The sequence below is a fragment of the Centroberyx gerrardi genome, chromosome 3, assembly GCF_048128805.1.
Source record: "Centroberyx gerrardi isolate f3 chromosome 3, fCenGer3.hap1.cur.20231027, whole genome shotgun sequence".
Taxonomy (NCBI): Eukaryota; Metazoa; Chordata; class Actinopteri; order Beryciformes; family Berycidae; genus Centroberyx; species Centroberyx gerrardi.
Genome location: NC_135999.1, coordinates 25,710,963 through 25,725,594, shown reverse-complemented (window position 1 = coordinate 25,725,594; position 14,632 = coordinate 25,710,963). Strand labels below are relative to the sequence as shown.

The 14,632-nt window shown below is 46.8% G+C and overlaps 1 protein-coding gene across 1 annotated transcript; it reads left to right on the top strand.

Annotated features, from left to right (window-relative positions):
- Nucleotides 1–1,149: 1,149 nt before the first annotated feature.
- On the top strand, nucleotides 1,150–14,345 carry slx4 (SLX4 structure-specific endonuclease subunit homolog (S. cerevisiae)). The gene is made up of 13 exons (XM_071896280.2): nucleotides 1,150–1,525; nucleotides 2,260–2,464; nucleotides 3,032–3,256; nucleotides 3,874–4,094; nucleotides 4,782–5,104; nucleotides 6,110–6,332; nucleotides 6,622–6,827; nucleotides 7,621–7,767; nucleotides 8,203–8,372; nucleotides 9,114–11,785; nucleotides 12,464–12,563; nucleotides 12,792–13,115; nucleotides 13,685–14,345. Exons 1-13 carry the CDS (start codon nucleotides 1,150–1,152, stop codon nucleotides 14,055–14,057), a joined length of 5,565 nt encoding a protein of 1,854 aa, XP_071752381.2. The 3' UTR covers nucleotides 14,058–14,345.
- The last annotated feature ends 287 nt before the right edge of the window (nucleotides 14,346–14,632 follow it).

Below are 14,632 nucleotides of genomic sequence, written 5' to 3'. Positions count from 1 at the left end.
CCTCTTTATAGAGATTGTGGTTTTCTATTACTGAGAAGTTTCCTAAAACATGGCAGTGTAACTTAATAACAGGACAATAATTAAGAAGAGAAGAGAGAAGAAAATTGCACTGATGAACTCTGACATAAATCCATAGTGTGTATCACAGTAAATAGTTTTAAACCGATGTAAGTTATATAAGGAGGCGTGTTTTAAAGGAGAATAATGATTTTCTGAGGAAATAAATGATTTTTGATTACATAAATTCACAGTATATCATAGTTAGTAGTGTTAAACTGATGTAAATTATATAAGGATGGGGTGTTTTAAGGGAAAATAATGCTTTTCTAAGGTTAGAAATTATTATTTTTTATATTGGTGGATGCAATGATGAGCAGAGTGGAGCTCTATTTACAAGTGCATCACTGGTCCACACTCCACATTATTAAAAAGAATTTAATAAATCGGGTTTTATAACTCGCGCCCTCGTCACGTGACTTGGAACGGCTGCGTTCGCTCACCGTCACATGACCGGAAGTACAAAATGAAGCGGTCGAATGTGAGTACTTTAAAAACAAACCCCACGATTTTGGCCCGTTATATGTATGTACACATAATTAACACGTAGCGGTTATATATTTCACTACTGCGACAGATTAGTAAATGCACAGCGATGAAAGCTAATCTCACCGGCGAGTGTTCATACAGTGTTAGCCTGGTGTTAGCACGAAGAGCTAGCTAACCTAGCTGCTTGTTGTCTAATTCAGGGGTTCCCAGACTTTTATTTTTTTTTACCTCAAAGACCCCCAAAAAAGAAATGCATTAGACCCTCATCTGATAAGATTTTGTCCCAAGATTTTTGTAGTTGTGGAAGAAGGATTTAAGAAGAAGAGTAGCATAAACTGTTCTCTTGTGTATTTGGGGCTGTAACAGTGAGCACAGTTGAGATTTTATAGGCAAAACACCTATCATATGTTCTGTCATCATGCTGACGTCTAGTGAGCGGGAAAAAGTGTGAAATGAACCTGTTCCTCATTTTACTGGAGACCCCTAATGGCCCTTGAACCCAAATTTGGGCACCACCGCTCTAACCTAGTCTCCTCCTGCAGGCTAAACACCACAGTCGGTGACATGTTGGCTGAGCCTTAATGTGAGAAAAGGCACAACATCATGGACGACTCGGACCAGGACTTTGTAGATCTCTGCTCAAAGCTGCTGAAACGGGTTCGCAGGAAAGCAGGCGACACTCAGGCAGAGGCTGGAGACAAGAGGAAGAATAAGAAAGATGGAGACTCGGGGTCCAGGTGTGCTACAGCTGTCAGCGCAACCCAGACTGTCTCTACTATGTCAAAACAACCAGTAGTCAATGGAGGGTTTGGGCACGATTCGGGAGACGCTGGGTCGTCGGTTTCTGTGGATTCTGGTGTCCCGGTGGAAGCAGGGGAGACGGTTGGGTTGAGAGGTTTGAGGGCCAAAGAGAAAGTGCTGCTCCGAATGCGACAGTTCAAGAGAGCCAGTCCACCGAGGATGGTGCACAAGGAGAAGAGCCGGCCAACAGGGAGCGAGAGTGACGGGATGCCTCCTCCTCCTCCACCACCGCCGCCACAAAGACCAGGTGAGATGACAGGAGGCTCGGCTCCTCACAGGTTTCCACTGTGCATCACACACACACACACACACACACTCACACACTCAGTCCCTCAGTTTTCCTCTCTTTAAGCCTCTCCTTGGGTTGCATATATTCTTGTTTGAGCTCTGGCTTGTATACACACTAGTGCTGAAACGATTAGTCGCTTGTCAGAAAATTAGTCTACTATAATTTTGATAATCGATTAATCATAGTCATTTATCATTGCTGCTTTTCTCTGTTTCATATAATTAAAAATGAATATTTATGGGGCTGGGGGGGGGGGGTTGGCTGCTGGCCAGGCTAGCAATCTACACACTGGGTTCTGGTAACTTGTGATGGGCCGTTATTTTTGACATTTTATAGAGTAAATGATTAATTAATTATTTGAAAAAATATTCCATAGATTAACTGAGAATGAAAATAATTGTTAGTTGCAGACCTAATACACACTGATCCTACATGCAGGACATGAAACAGAAACATGACCAGCATCTGAAAAAGCCAGTAATTGCAGTTGTCATGGTAATAGAAATGTGTGGGGATGTAATTAGCATTTGTTTTTGTTTTTTTTCCTCCGTGGTACACCATCACACCTCTGTTTATATCTGTATATTCTCCTCCCTTCTCCCCCCTGTATCCAGACAGTCCAGAGCCGTCCACCTCCACCTCTGGCCTCCACCCGGAGCCGCAGGACAGCGACGAGGCGCTGGCCCTCAGGCTGCAGCAGGAGCTGGACAGGGAGGCAGCGGAGGCCCAGACCATGAACCTGGAGGACGGAGGCCTCTTCTTCTGTCAGCTCTGCCACAGAGACCTGTCCCACATCAGCCCCGAGGGACGCACGCAGCACCTAAACAGGTTCGACGGTGTTAGATTTACATTTTAGGCATTTGACTGACGCTCTCACCCAGAGTTACTTGAAGTGAGTGCAACAGCAGAACAAGCTTAAATTGCTAGATTGCAATCATTATATGTAACAAATAGCAGGGATTTCAAGGGTCAAAGCCATCAACAGGGAATATACTAGTGTACGCACTCAAAGACTTTCATAATATATTGCACTTGACTCAGTGTGTGTGTGTGTGTGTGTGTGTGTGTGTTTGTGTGTGTGTTAAGGCTCAGCAGTCCGCTGGCCAAACCTGTTGCCAGTATGATACTATAGAGAGTTGCTAGAATAAGTATTAGGAGTTTGGTCAAGGAGCAGGTTGGACAATGACTGTTTTTTATGAAATTCATTAAAGGAAGAAGATCTCAAGGTGTTGAGAGAGAGAGAGGCAGGCATCAGCAACACACAGAGTATAATGACATGTCTAAACGAGTGAAGCTGTCCTCCTTATATCCTTCCCTGGCCTGCTGATAAGCTACAGTCCTAAAATCTCCACTCTTCTGGGATGGAAAATTTGTAACTTTAAATCTCTTTTGCAGGTGTTTGGACAAGAATGAAGACGCTGCTCCAGCCCCTCCTCCTCCTCCCCCTCCCCCCGGTGTCCCCGACTGTCCCATCTGTGGCAAGAGGTTCAAGTCTCAGAAGAGTCGCTCCGCCCACCTGAAGCGTTGCTCCTCAGATATGGGCGTGGCCCCGGCTGACCTTCTGCAGGCTCTGCAGAGACAGGCTGCCGAGGCCCAGACTGACAGCGCTGCTAACCAACTGTGAGTCAAACTCAGCAACTTCTACCAATCCAATCGCACCTCTTACTGTGTGTTCACACTGTGAGCAACTTGGTCAATGGGTCGTTCTGACTGATTGTGGGCGGTGTGAGAGGCTCTGATTGCATTTCTGTAGTGGTTTCATGGAGTTTTGACCAAGAAAAATAAGCTATACTTTTATACAAATTATGTATTTTTCACTGGTTTGGTGTTGCCTTTCATAATGTTGCATTGTTTTGTTGAGTTAACATTTCGAGCTAGCAAGTGCTAATTAGGTAGAATTAATAAAATTAGGTAGAATTAATGAAAAATAAACAGGAAAAAACTTTACCATCAACCCCAACGATGGATGCAGCTGTTCTCCAAGCATTGCTTTTGAGAAGTTTATTTCGCAGTGTGAATGCAGGTGTAAAACAATCAAATATCACAGTTAGAATCACACTTAGATTGTCATTATACACGGGGACTGATGGCCCTCAAGTTCAGTCATTTGATTCCAACAAAACCATACCAGTACATGAATACTTGCAGTGTTATGGAACATTATGGTTACATTGACTGAATAACTCACTAACTAAACGCTGTCTGGTATATTAACTTTTTTAAAATTCCTCATTCAGTGCGCAGACCGGAGGCGCCAAGAGGAAAGGTCCGTCCGAGCCGCTCCTCCGACCGAGGAAGAAGCCCAGGAAGAAGACCCAGTCGCTGGACGAGGACACCATGGTGGCCCTGGCCCTGTCCTCCTCCCTGCTGGACCAGGAGGTGGAGAGAGAGATACAGAGGGAGACCGCTGCCTCTCACACCTCTATGACTCCACTGCTGAAGTGGAGGCCGGATGCAGGTACAGTAGTAACACTATATTATCTCTGCTGGCAACACAAAAATGTATTTTCTCCAACACCCATCCCCTAACATTCAAGCCAGGTTTCTACTTAGGCCTAGTTTCTACAGCTTTCTACTAGGCCTAGTTTAATAGCACAAGGGATAATCACATCAGATCCTGTGTATTGGTAAACCTGGGTTCAAACCTCTGTGTCAGCAAGCATCAGACCTGCTGAAGTGTCCCTGAGCAAGACGCTTAATCCCTACCTTCTCCATTTTAATTTACTGTTCTCATAATGTGGCCGTTTTGAAACCTTTTGAGACTGTAACAGTGTGTTGTGTATAATTTGGGAAACTCTAATACCACTACTTCCCTACTGGTCCCTATTGGACGCACAATGGCACAAACCATGGGAAATAATGTGTTTTAGAGCACAGAGGTGGAGTTATCGCATCCTATATGAAAGCAGCTTTAAGGAATCAACACTGATAAAATCTTAGCAATTCCCTGTCCTACTCACCCTGTGCTGTATAACATTATTATTTTTTACATTATAGACACTTGTTATTCTATGTAGTACCTAAACATGTAGATATTTCTCAGGTAAAATTATACATATACATAATCAAGCTATTTGCAGGTTCCTGATCATGCAGATGTGACATCATCTGAAGCCCCTCCTCTCCTCTCCACCTCTTGCTGCAGGTAAGGGGCGTGGCAAGAGGAGAAAGGGTGGCGTCCCGCGGCCTCCTCCGCTCCTCCTCGTCCAGGACGCCGAGGCGGCCCTGCAGAGGCTGCAGGAACGTGTTTCTGCTCTGCTCCTGCGCAGCCGGGGCCCCTCGCCCCCCACCCCTACCCGCTGCCCCAGCAGCCTGCCTGCCTGGAGCGGTGCTGCCCCCCTCTGGCAGAAGAGTGCATTGCAGGACGGAGGGCCCACCTGTCTGTCTGAGTTCTACACGCCGGAGCTCAGGGAGTTCATAGTGCCGTGGGAAAAGGCAATGGTGAGAGAGACGAGTTTTACACACTCTGTTGTATTGCATCTATCACATTCTCACATAAGACCACATCAGACCAGCCAAATGTTGGTACATTTTGGCTGTGGCTGGTACGTTTATGGTAAGGTGAGGGCATCAAGAGGTATATTCAGGTCAGGCAGGCAGTCAGTCAAGCAGTCAGTTATCAACACTTTGTCAGATGGCCTCTAGAGGGCGTCTTTGGCTGCGAGATCATGCAATGTCTTTCCCATACTGGCACACTGCCACAAAATATAAAGTTGGTCAATGTATAGAAATTGATCTAAATCGATCTCTGTGATCTCGAAATGATCTCTGTGCCTGATGTCACATCACGTCATGTTTGTCATGCGGAGATGTACAGACAGCAGACCAGCAGCATTGAACTCAACCCACAGAGTCTCCCGGTGTGAAAACAAAAGTGAAACTTAACATTCCACAATCTGCTCAAACACAAACTCACCTGTGTTGGTAACGGGATTTGTCAACAGTAACTTGATAACTTGTATTGTATTCTGCTGCCATACAAACTTTAATGGTAGGTAACGTTATTACCTTGTGGTATTTATGTAATGTTAGTGGAATTAGGTAATTTAACTGATAACCGTGTGGCAATGCTTCAGTGCATTGCATTGAATTTAACTGAATTGAATTGAACACAGCCGTCGGCCTGTACTCAGTGCTTGTTTTACTTTACTTGCCACTCAAGATAGATAACCACCCGCTGTCTGGTGGTTCATTTTTTATTCTACAAATCAAATTTGGCTGGTAAATATAGAAAGTGGCTGCAATAGTGAATGTGACTGCCACTGTTGCCAGTGGATTAAAATTTTATTTTCCTGCCTTGCATTCACAACAGGTATTGTTAACTAATGTTGTTGAAATGAGAAAATTGATTCCTGGATTGAAATGCATTGACTAATTAACAAATGTGTCTTGCTGAGATACTAGAAAAAAAACCCAATCCTCTCTATTCCCCTCCACTTCTAGACTGACATAGTCTCCACCACCAAGGACAAGCCTGATTCTTCTGTCCGACCCGTTGGAGAAGGAACCCCTGTCCCGGTGACCAGGAGCTCCACCCTCCCCTCCTCCTCCCAGACCGCCCCCTCCCCAGCTCCCTCCACCCCGGGGACGGGACAGGTCCCAGTGGGCAGCCAGGCACTCAAGGACCTGATGGAGCTGGCTGAAGACGGCATGACCCTCACCCAGTGGGGTTACACTGTCTCACGCCCTACGAAAGGTAACACACACTCTCTCTAGGGGATATACCCATACCCTGAAATACCGTACATTGCATACTTAGCTGGACAGACCTGGACATCATGTTCACCCTCCTTGCATGTAACTCACAGCGCTCATACACACTCACACAGGCACAGATGATTGATAATTATGCCTTAGTTTCACCTGCCATTTTAATGATTTTTTTGTTATCTGAATGACGGGTGCAACCCATCAAGTCGAACTGCTTGTATGTGCAAAATTACTTGTCCAGTAATTCTGATCCTGTTTGTCTCTGTTCCCCCCAGACAAGCAAAGCAGCGCCGGTCTGACCCCTGACCTCCATCTCAGTGGTTTTGTCCTGGAGGAGCCAGAGGAGCAGGCTGACCTCTGTCTGAGTGGCTTCCTGCCAGAAACAACACCCACCCACACAGAGCGCAGCCACCGCCAAGCGAGGAGGAGGAGGCCCACCGGCCGTCCAGGAGCAGATGAAGAACGAGGCAGCCACAAATCAGTAAGACCACTCATAATCCGATTAAATCATAACCCTGACCACTTTCAACCTGGATCAAATTTTCACATCAATTTCCATCATACTGTTCGATTCTTACCAAAATCTTGTAAATTGCCTCACTATAGAGCTACTTATATCTTGCTTACCTGGATGTGCGGCTCTCCAATCCATATTACATATTGATTGCTCACTCTGTAATGTCTGTCTACATGTGTCAAAATAGTTGTGCAAAGTAAGTAATGAAAGTTGTCAGGTCATGGCTAAACTGAAAATTAAATATATATACACATGTTGTTGATATTTGGAATGTCCACTGGCTCTATAGGACTGTATTGTAGAGCTGCACACCCAGGCAAGAAAGACATAAGTAGCTGTACAGTGAAGCAATTGTTGAGATTTTCATCAGAATCGGTCAGTATGATGGAAATTGATGGGAAAACAGGGTCCAGGTCGAAAATGGCTGGGGTTATACTTTAATATAGTAATGGTTTTGATCTATTTCAATTTGATACAGTTGATATTTCACTCAAATATATGGCTGTATCGTATTATGCACAGTGTATGTCTGCTTTCTTACACCTTGATTTTTTGGTATCCGACTACTAAGAGTTTTAACAAACCGATACGATACATAAACAATGTTTCTTGTCCTGTGTGCCTGCAGGACAACATGGCCAACACCGCAAGAACCTGCAGGAAACACTGTGTCACCCATAGGGACACAACCACGATCCTGTCTTTATTCCCTCAATGCTTTGACCCCTAATGTGTTGTGCTGTTGTGTTCCCCATAGGTGGCGCTGTCCAGGCTGACATCAGACCTGAGCAGCATGGTGAACAACCCTCAGCTCAGTGATGTGCAGCTCCAGGTGGACAGCGGTGAAGTCTACTTTGCCCATTCATTCATGCTGTACGCCCGCTGCCCCCTGCTGGCACAAATGGTAACTAACTATACTGAACACTGTGTGTGATGCCAAGTGCAGTCTATTAGTATAGGAACTAGGGCTGCACAATTGGTCGTGTGTAATTGTTTAGCATGATTTTAGTTTCCACAATTAATAATCATACAACAACGACAACGTTCAAATTTTTAAATAAGCAAGATGTTACTATAAGGTGCCAAAAGTGCAGCAGTTACTGAAATCATCCAAGACTAGTGATTGGGAATAGTCATGATCACAATATCTGGGAAAATAATCAGGATAATCATTTTGACCATAATTGTACAGCCTAATAGCAATACTTTATCTTGATTTCAAAACTGTGTGTATAAAAAATGTGCCAATATGTATTTCAAACTGCCATCCTCACTTTTTTCTTTCTCTGCCTTTCATCCCCTTACTCTCTCTCTCCTCCCCCCTCTCCTCCTCCCACAGGTGCACGACAGTGGTTTTGGGGTGCAGGAGGAAGGCATGCCTGCCGCCCAGAGGGTGTTGATGGGTGAGGTTCCAGGACAGGCGGTGTGCGCTCTGCTCCAGTACCTCTACACATCCCACTGTCCCATCTCAGCCTCCCTGCTGCCTCATGTACTGGAGCTGGCATCCAGGTCAGTATGAGGCGGAAAGGGCCCGAATGTTTATGTGCATTTATACAACAGGTAGTTTCAACCAAGCAGTCTGCTTAGTCAAGTGTGTCTTACAAGCGTGAGTTGCTGTTCCAACTCTGGTGGTTACTAGGAAGCTGGTTAGCGATGTTTCTTATTTTCTCCTGTTTTTATTCTTGTGTGTAATGTGTATGCTACATTGAACATAACTTTTCAGACAGTGCATATGCATTGGTAACTGTAAAAAACCAAAGACTTATTTACTATGATTCTGGGTACTTTGCTGCCTCACTGTCATACCCATAATCACAGTAAAGAAGGACCTAGTGTGTATCAAAAGTAAAGTAAACACATACATTGGAACCATGTTTATTTGAACCAAGACTTCTAAAGTTATATCCATAGTAGAAGACTTCTTCAAAATTATTATTTTACAATAGATGGCAGAATTGTTGGGATTTCCTTGTCGATAAATGCAGCTTTTTAACTGTAGATTTGGAAATGTATGTATGTATGTAAGATTTGGTGCAGAAGTATTTCAGTATTAAAAGAGTTTTGTTCTTTGTTGATTCCAGAAGGGTTCATATTCTACTGCATATGCAATTAGTTCCGAAAATGATGTATGAATCATATCATATTTTTATCCAGTGGAAAAATCCTATATTGTTCTCCAGAGGAAAACATTGAATGCAGTTTTGTTTGACTACTGTTCTCTCTTGTCTTTGTCCGTGTTTTACTGTTAAGATTTGACTTGGAGGAGCTTCGGCAGCTTTGTCAGCGTCACCAAGAAGAGGCAGTGACCCAGGGAGAAGGAGCAGACGGCCCAAGCGAGGAGCAGCAGTCTGAGGACCAAACGGACCAGGCCTTCATGGAGCTCCTCCGCTCCATGTGGAACGAAGAGGATGAAGACGACGATGGGACGGATACAGATGGAGGAAGGGATGGAGAAGTACGGTTGGAAAAAGACAGTCGAGCCGATGACCTCGCCTCAGGAGACGGCGAGATACGTGAAGAACAAGTGAACGAGGAGGAGATGGAGGAGATCTACGAGTTCGCCGCCACGCAGAGAAAGAGGGAGGAGGAGAAAGACAGCACAGAAGAGGAAGAGGAGGAGAAGGTAGATGAGAAAGAAGAAGGAGACCTGGAGATGGAGGAGGACCAAGTGTTCGCAAAACCCAACATAACAGAACCTACAATGAACTCAACAGTCTACAGAGAAAAAAAACAACAACCGATCTCTCACTGTGGGCCGGATCCCAGCCTGGATCGCAGCTACAGCCGCCTCTTCTCAGACTCCTGGGGCGTCTATGAGGAAGAAGACCTTTCCTCCCCACCCTCCACCTCCACCCGCCCCCTTACAACACAAATCCCTCAATCCCAACAACACCACTCCCCTCTTAAACCTTCATCTAGAACAGACAAAACTTGCCTCCAGTCCTCAGCTAGTGTAGTCATTGATCTTTCCATCAGCCCTCCTCCTACTACGTCCAACCTTCCTCTCCCAGGTTGGTCGCCTGGTCAAATGAGCGACCAAGGCGGCGGTGGAGACGAGGGAACAGATGCTTACGAACTGGACGTGGCCAAGGAGTTCTCCAAAGAACGCGTTCATCCTCGAGAGGAAAGCCCGTCTCCAAAGCGAGAGAGCCAAGGTCCTCGTAGTATTTGTGTCCCGCTTTCTCCCGCTGCACCTCAGAGCAGCAAGGAACCGGAGCTGATCGTTCTGTCTGACTCGAGCGAGGAGATGGAAGTAGATCTCGCCGCTGTCGGCATCGATAGTCCCCCACCACGTTCTCCCCGCTCCATCCAGAACCTGCGGAGCTACACCCAAATCAAACCCCAATCAATCCCAGAACCTAATGCTCCCACCTTGGAGAATAAAGAGTCCAGTAGTTTAGAGTTGAGTCCCACTGCTCCATCTGCAGCCCCAGTTCCAGGTCGACCAGGTTCCGGTTGCGATGGTCTCGACCCGAGTCCGGTAGACTGTTCTCCAGAGGTTTCCTGGCTCATCCCAGCCACGCCAGTCCACCCCAGCAGAAGCACCAGCACCAGCTCCAGCTCCACTCAGACCCACAGCAGCATGCGCAGGACGCAGCTCTTCCCCAAATCCGGCACTTTATCTTCTTCATCCTCTGCTTTCTCTTCTCCCGCATTGCCATTAAAGGACAGACTTCACACCTCCAACAATCCGCCCAGAGTTTCTGCCCACGTCTGTCAGACAGAGGGCAGCGTTTCCAGGATGAAACTGGACAGGAGCATCCCCAGTAGCTCCAGCTTGGATCGCAACCATCCTCATAAAATGAGCAATAGTGGTGGTATGCGTAAGGACAGAGAGGTGGACTCACCAGTTTTTGCAGTACCTCCGTCCCAACCTAAGCGCTCGCGACCCTCCAGCTTTCCTCACTCCCATCCCCTCCACTCCCAGGATGCCTCCATGCAGGTTACCCCTCTTCACATCCACTCCCATCCTTACAGCAGCACTCCCCTGCATACAGATCTACCCAAGCCCTCCCTTCTCTCCACCTCCCCCCTCCACAGTGACCCTGATAGGGAGGGGTCGACGGGTCAAGGGCGGGTGCTGTCTGAGGGAGAGTTAGGAAGCCTTCGTCTTTCCCTGTCTGACCCCTCTGACTCACCCTCCTCTTCCTCTCACAGAGGTCTTCCAAGTTCGCGAAAAGACAGCAGGTCCTCGTCCGGTCAAAGTGGACGTTGTGTTGAGTCTGACTATCATAACAACACAGGAACTAAAGTGACAAGGAGGGTCGGAGATGAAGCGAGGGAGATGAGAAATGAGGAAGGAGAGGGAGTAGTAGAGGGGGAAGATAAGGGCACAGGGGCTGAAGGAGAGCGGGATGAAGCAATGTCGGCACAAGGAGAAATGGAAGAGGCGGACTTTCCCGAATCCAGTTTCCGGCAGAGTTTCATGGCTATGGACGAGCCTCCCATGGCTTTCAACGACTCGTGGGGCTTCGACGCCGCCGCAGACAGAGAGGGAAACCCAGGTGTCTGCTTCAGTCTGAGGCTGGAGGACAGCGGAGGAACCAGCCCACACGAGCGCAGCCTGGGACGGGAAGAGACAGCCGGGTCGTCCTCTTCTACCGTCTCTCAACCTCCAACCTCTAGTCACGCCACCGATTCATTTCAATCTCACAACCATGGACGAAATACTACCTCCCCTCCACCCAAACTCCACACCACACAACCATCCACCTCTCTCTCTCCGGCACCCAAAACTCACACCCATACAGGCCCTTCCTTCACCCCCTCTCCGCCTGACCCCACCACCCGTACCACACCAGAGGTCAATACCAGCTTCCTGGACCCCAAGATATGGGACAGCTGGGAGGAGGAGGAGGAGGAGGAGGAGCCTCTCCCTCTCTCTCAGAGGGTGAATCCTGTTGCCCGACTCAAAACCCCAGGTAAGCAGGCTTCCTTTAACTGCAGTTCTTGTGATTTGGTAGTAAGATGGCATAGTGTTTCTGTAATCTACCAATGCACAGGATCTGATACCTTACCTTTACTTTACCTCAGCAAAAGAGAGCTCCAGGCTATTAGAGATTAGAATTAGAGACCATTAGAGACAGACTATTATTAGAGACAGGCCATTATTTCTTTTGGCAGGTCCACAGTGTTCAGTATGCCTAAAAGTGAGAGAATTTACTGCTATTCTGTGAAGAATTTAAGGGCTCAAAATTGCCTTTTAGGTCTATAACCTAAAAATATTACTGGTATAGGCAACTGATGTCAGATACTACTACTACTACCACCATTACTACTACTACTACTACTACTACAACAAATTTAGGAAATCACTGGCTGATGTAGAAGTAGAAGAGACAGGTTGAGGGAAAGCGGGTACACCAACCAACCAAGTAATTTACAACATTTCATCACAAAATAACTACTGGAATCAATCAGTTCATTCCAGTTAATTGATCCAGTTGACATACAGTGTAAGAGTGTCCAAGGATGGATTGTTCCTTTAATGTAAGGAATAATGTAAGGTACTGTTTGATGGAGTTTGTTAAAAAAGATAAAGAAATCTGACTATATTTGTATTTGTATATATAATGTCTTCCTGTTCATCTCTCCTCTAGTGTCATCCCGCAGTAAGAGGCGTGTTGCCATGGTTCCCATCACTCCCATGCCAAGCTACTCTGACATGGACACGCCGGACCTCAAGAGCAAACTCAACAGGTCAGTCGGTTCGCTCTCATCCCCACCCACACGGAAAAGGAAGGGTAACAAAGGGCCACAAGGGTTTTTTCTAATCAAGGCTATTAACTTAGGAGCATATCCTATTACCACAACTTAGTCTGGTTGTCTGTCTCCGTTCTCCGTTTTCTCCGCAGGCCGCTTTCCCCCCCGTCCATCTGTTGGCTAGTCTGTCTGTTGCAAATGCCAATTATTTTCTCCTCTGTGCAGGTTTGGTGTGCGGCCTTTGCCCAAGCGGCAGATGATCCTCAAGTTGAAGGAGATCCACCAGTACACCCACCAGCTGGTCAGCTCTGAGTCCGAGGATGAGGCTCCCTCTGTGGGTCGCACCGCTCAGGCGAAGCCCCTGCCCACCTCCTCCACCGCGGCCCCCAGCAGCAGGCCGGCCTCCTGCGCCCGGACAGTGAAGTTCAAACAGCCCAGAGCTCCCGCTGCTGTCTCCCCTGTGAAACACAGCGAGGAAGACGCAGAGCCGCTCTCCGCCTCACAGGGCTCCAATACGTCTTCAACTGCCGCCAGTGAAGACTCTGAAAGGTAAGGTGTGTGTGTGTGTGTTGTCTCAGATGTGAAGTTATGCCTAAATCATTGTGCGTTTTTTGTGGTCATCGATTTCTGCAGAGGTCTAAACCGTTATTTTGTTCCTCAAAACATGCTGCACTAGGCAATTTTGCACGTTGGCGGCTCCAAATGAGAAGCTGAAAAATTTGAATGTCAATACCCAGAAATCATGTAATGTGACATCAGTAAACTGCACACATGCTCATGTTTACCAAGCCGGCCGGTCTGTGATGCTTTACACCAAAGGAAACCAGAGAGATGAGAGAGGAAAAGATCTAATGTTGGTGCTCACTGCTGTTTAGGAGACAGTTTGGATTTCAATTCCTCACTTCCTGTGGGCGGAGAAGTGACCATACCTGACACCGGAATTTCATTTGGGCACATAGGGAGAATCTACAGGTTCTTAATTAGTGGGGAGGGGACGCTCGTCTCTATTGCAGCCTGATGAGACGGGTATATTTTTACATTAAATGTTGCCGACTGCAGCTTTAAAATATCTCCCCCTTCCACTCTGCATATCCAACCACTTCCGTCTCTCCCAGCAGGTCCAACCCAGAGTTGTGCCAATCCTCCGACTCGGACAGTGACGGAGCGGTGACGGCCTCCCAGGCGGCTTCCCGGCTCCAGGACCGCCTGCGAGCGGTGCGCTCCTTCATCCTGTCCGACCCGGAGCTGTACAGCCAGATCCTGCAGTACCAGCCTCTGGTCCTGTCCCAGCTCCAGGAGAGACTCAAGGCCGCCGGGATCCGCCTGGGCGGCGCCAAGCTGCTGGACTACCTGGACTCCCAATGCATCACCTTCACCACGGCCAAGCCCGGCCACACCGCACCCAGCCGCAGGCGGGGCAAGACGACGAAGGCAGCAGGTGAACGTGGGGTGAGAGGGAGGAAGAGGAAGGTTGTTACAGCCATGGATTAAAAGCTTGTGACTGCAGGAAAGGTTCAGGTGGAAACTGATGTTCTAATGTCAATTTTACTTCAATGTCTTGACAGTTTTCTGAAAAAAACTTTCAGGCAGGGAAGAGAACATGTAAAAATAAATTATGAAGTGTTTTAAAAAACTGAGGGCTGAGCCTTGAAACTTAGTTTGAGATTTCATGGATATCCTTGATGAAGACAGCTTTTACCACTTTGATGAAAACTATATGATTGTTACAAAAAGTTTTGTTCTGTATTTTAAAAGGTCTTTGTTTCAAATGTTGCATTTATTATTTCCGGTATGAAAATAAACAAAGTGGCAAATGTCTTTCTGGCCCAAGATCATTATATCATATTAGTTAGGCTACTCATCCTACACATCCATTACAGGATAGCCAGTATTCATATACAAATGACTGAACATTTTATGTAGCTGTACACCCACCGTCTTTTCACTTGTATATGATGTTAAGAATAATGTTCAGCTGTAGTGTGATATGACCTAGTTGACTGTCATGGTGTCCAGCTACTATCAGCATACATCATATTGAATACCAACCAAAGTCTTTCAATCCA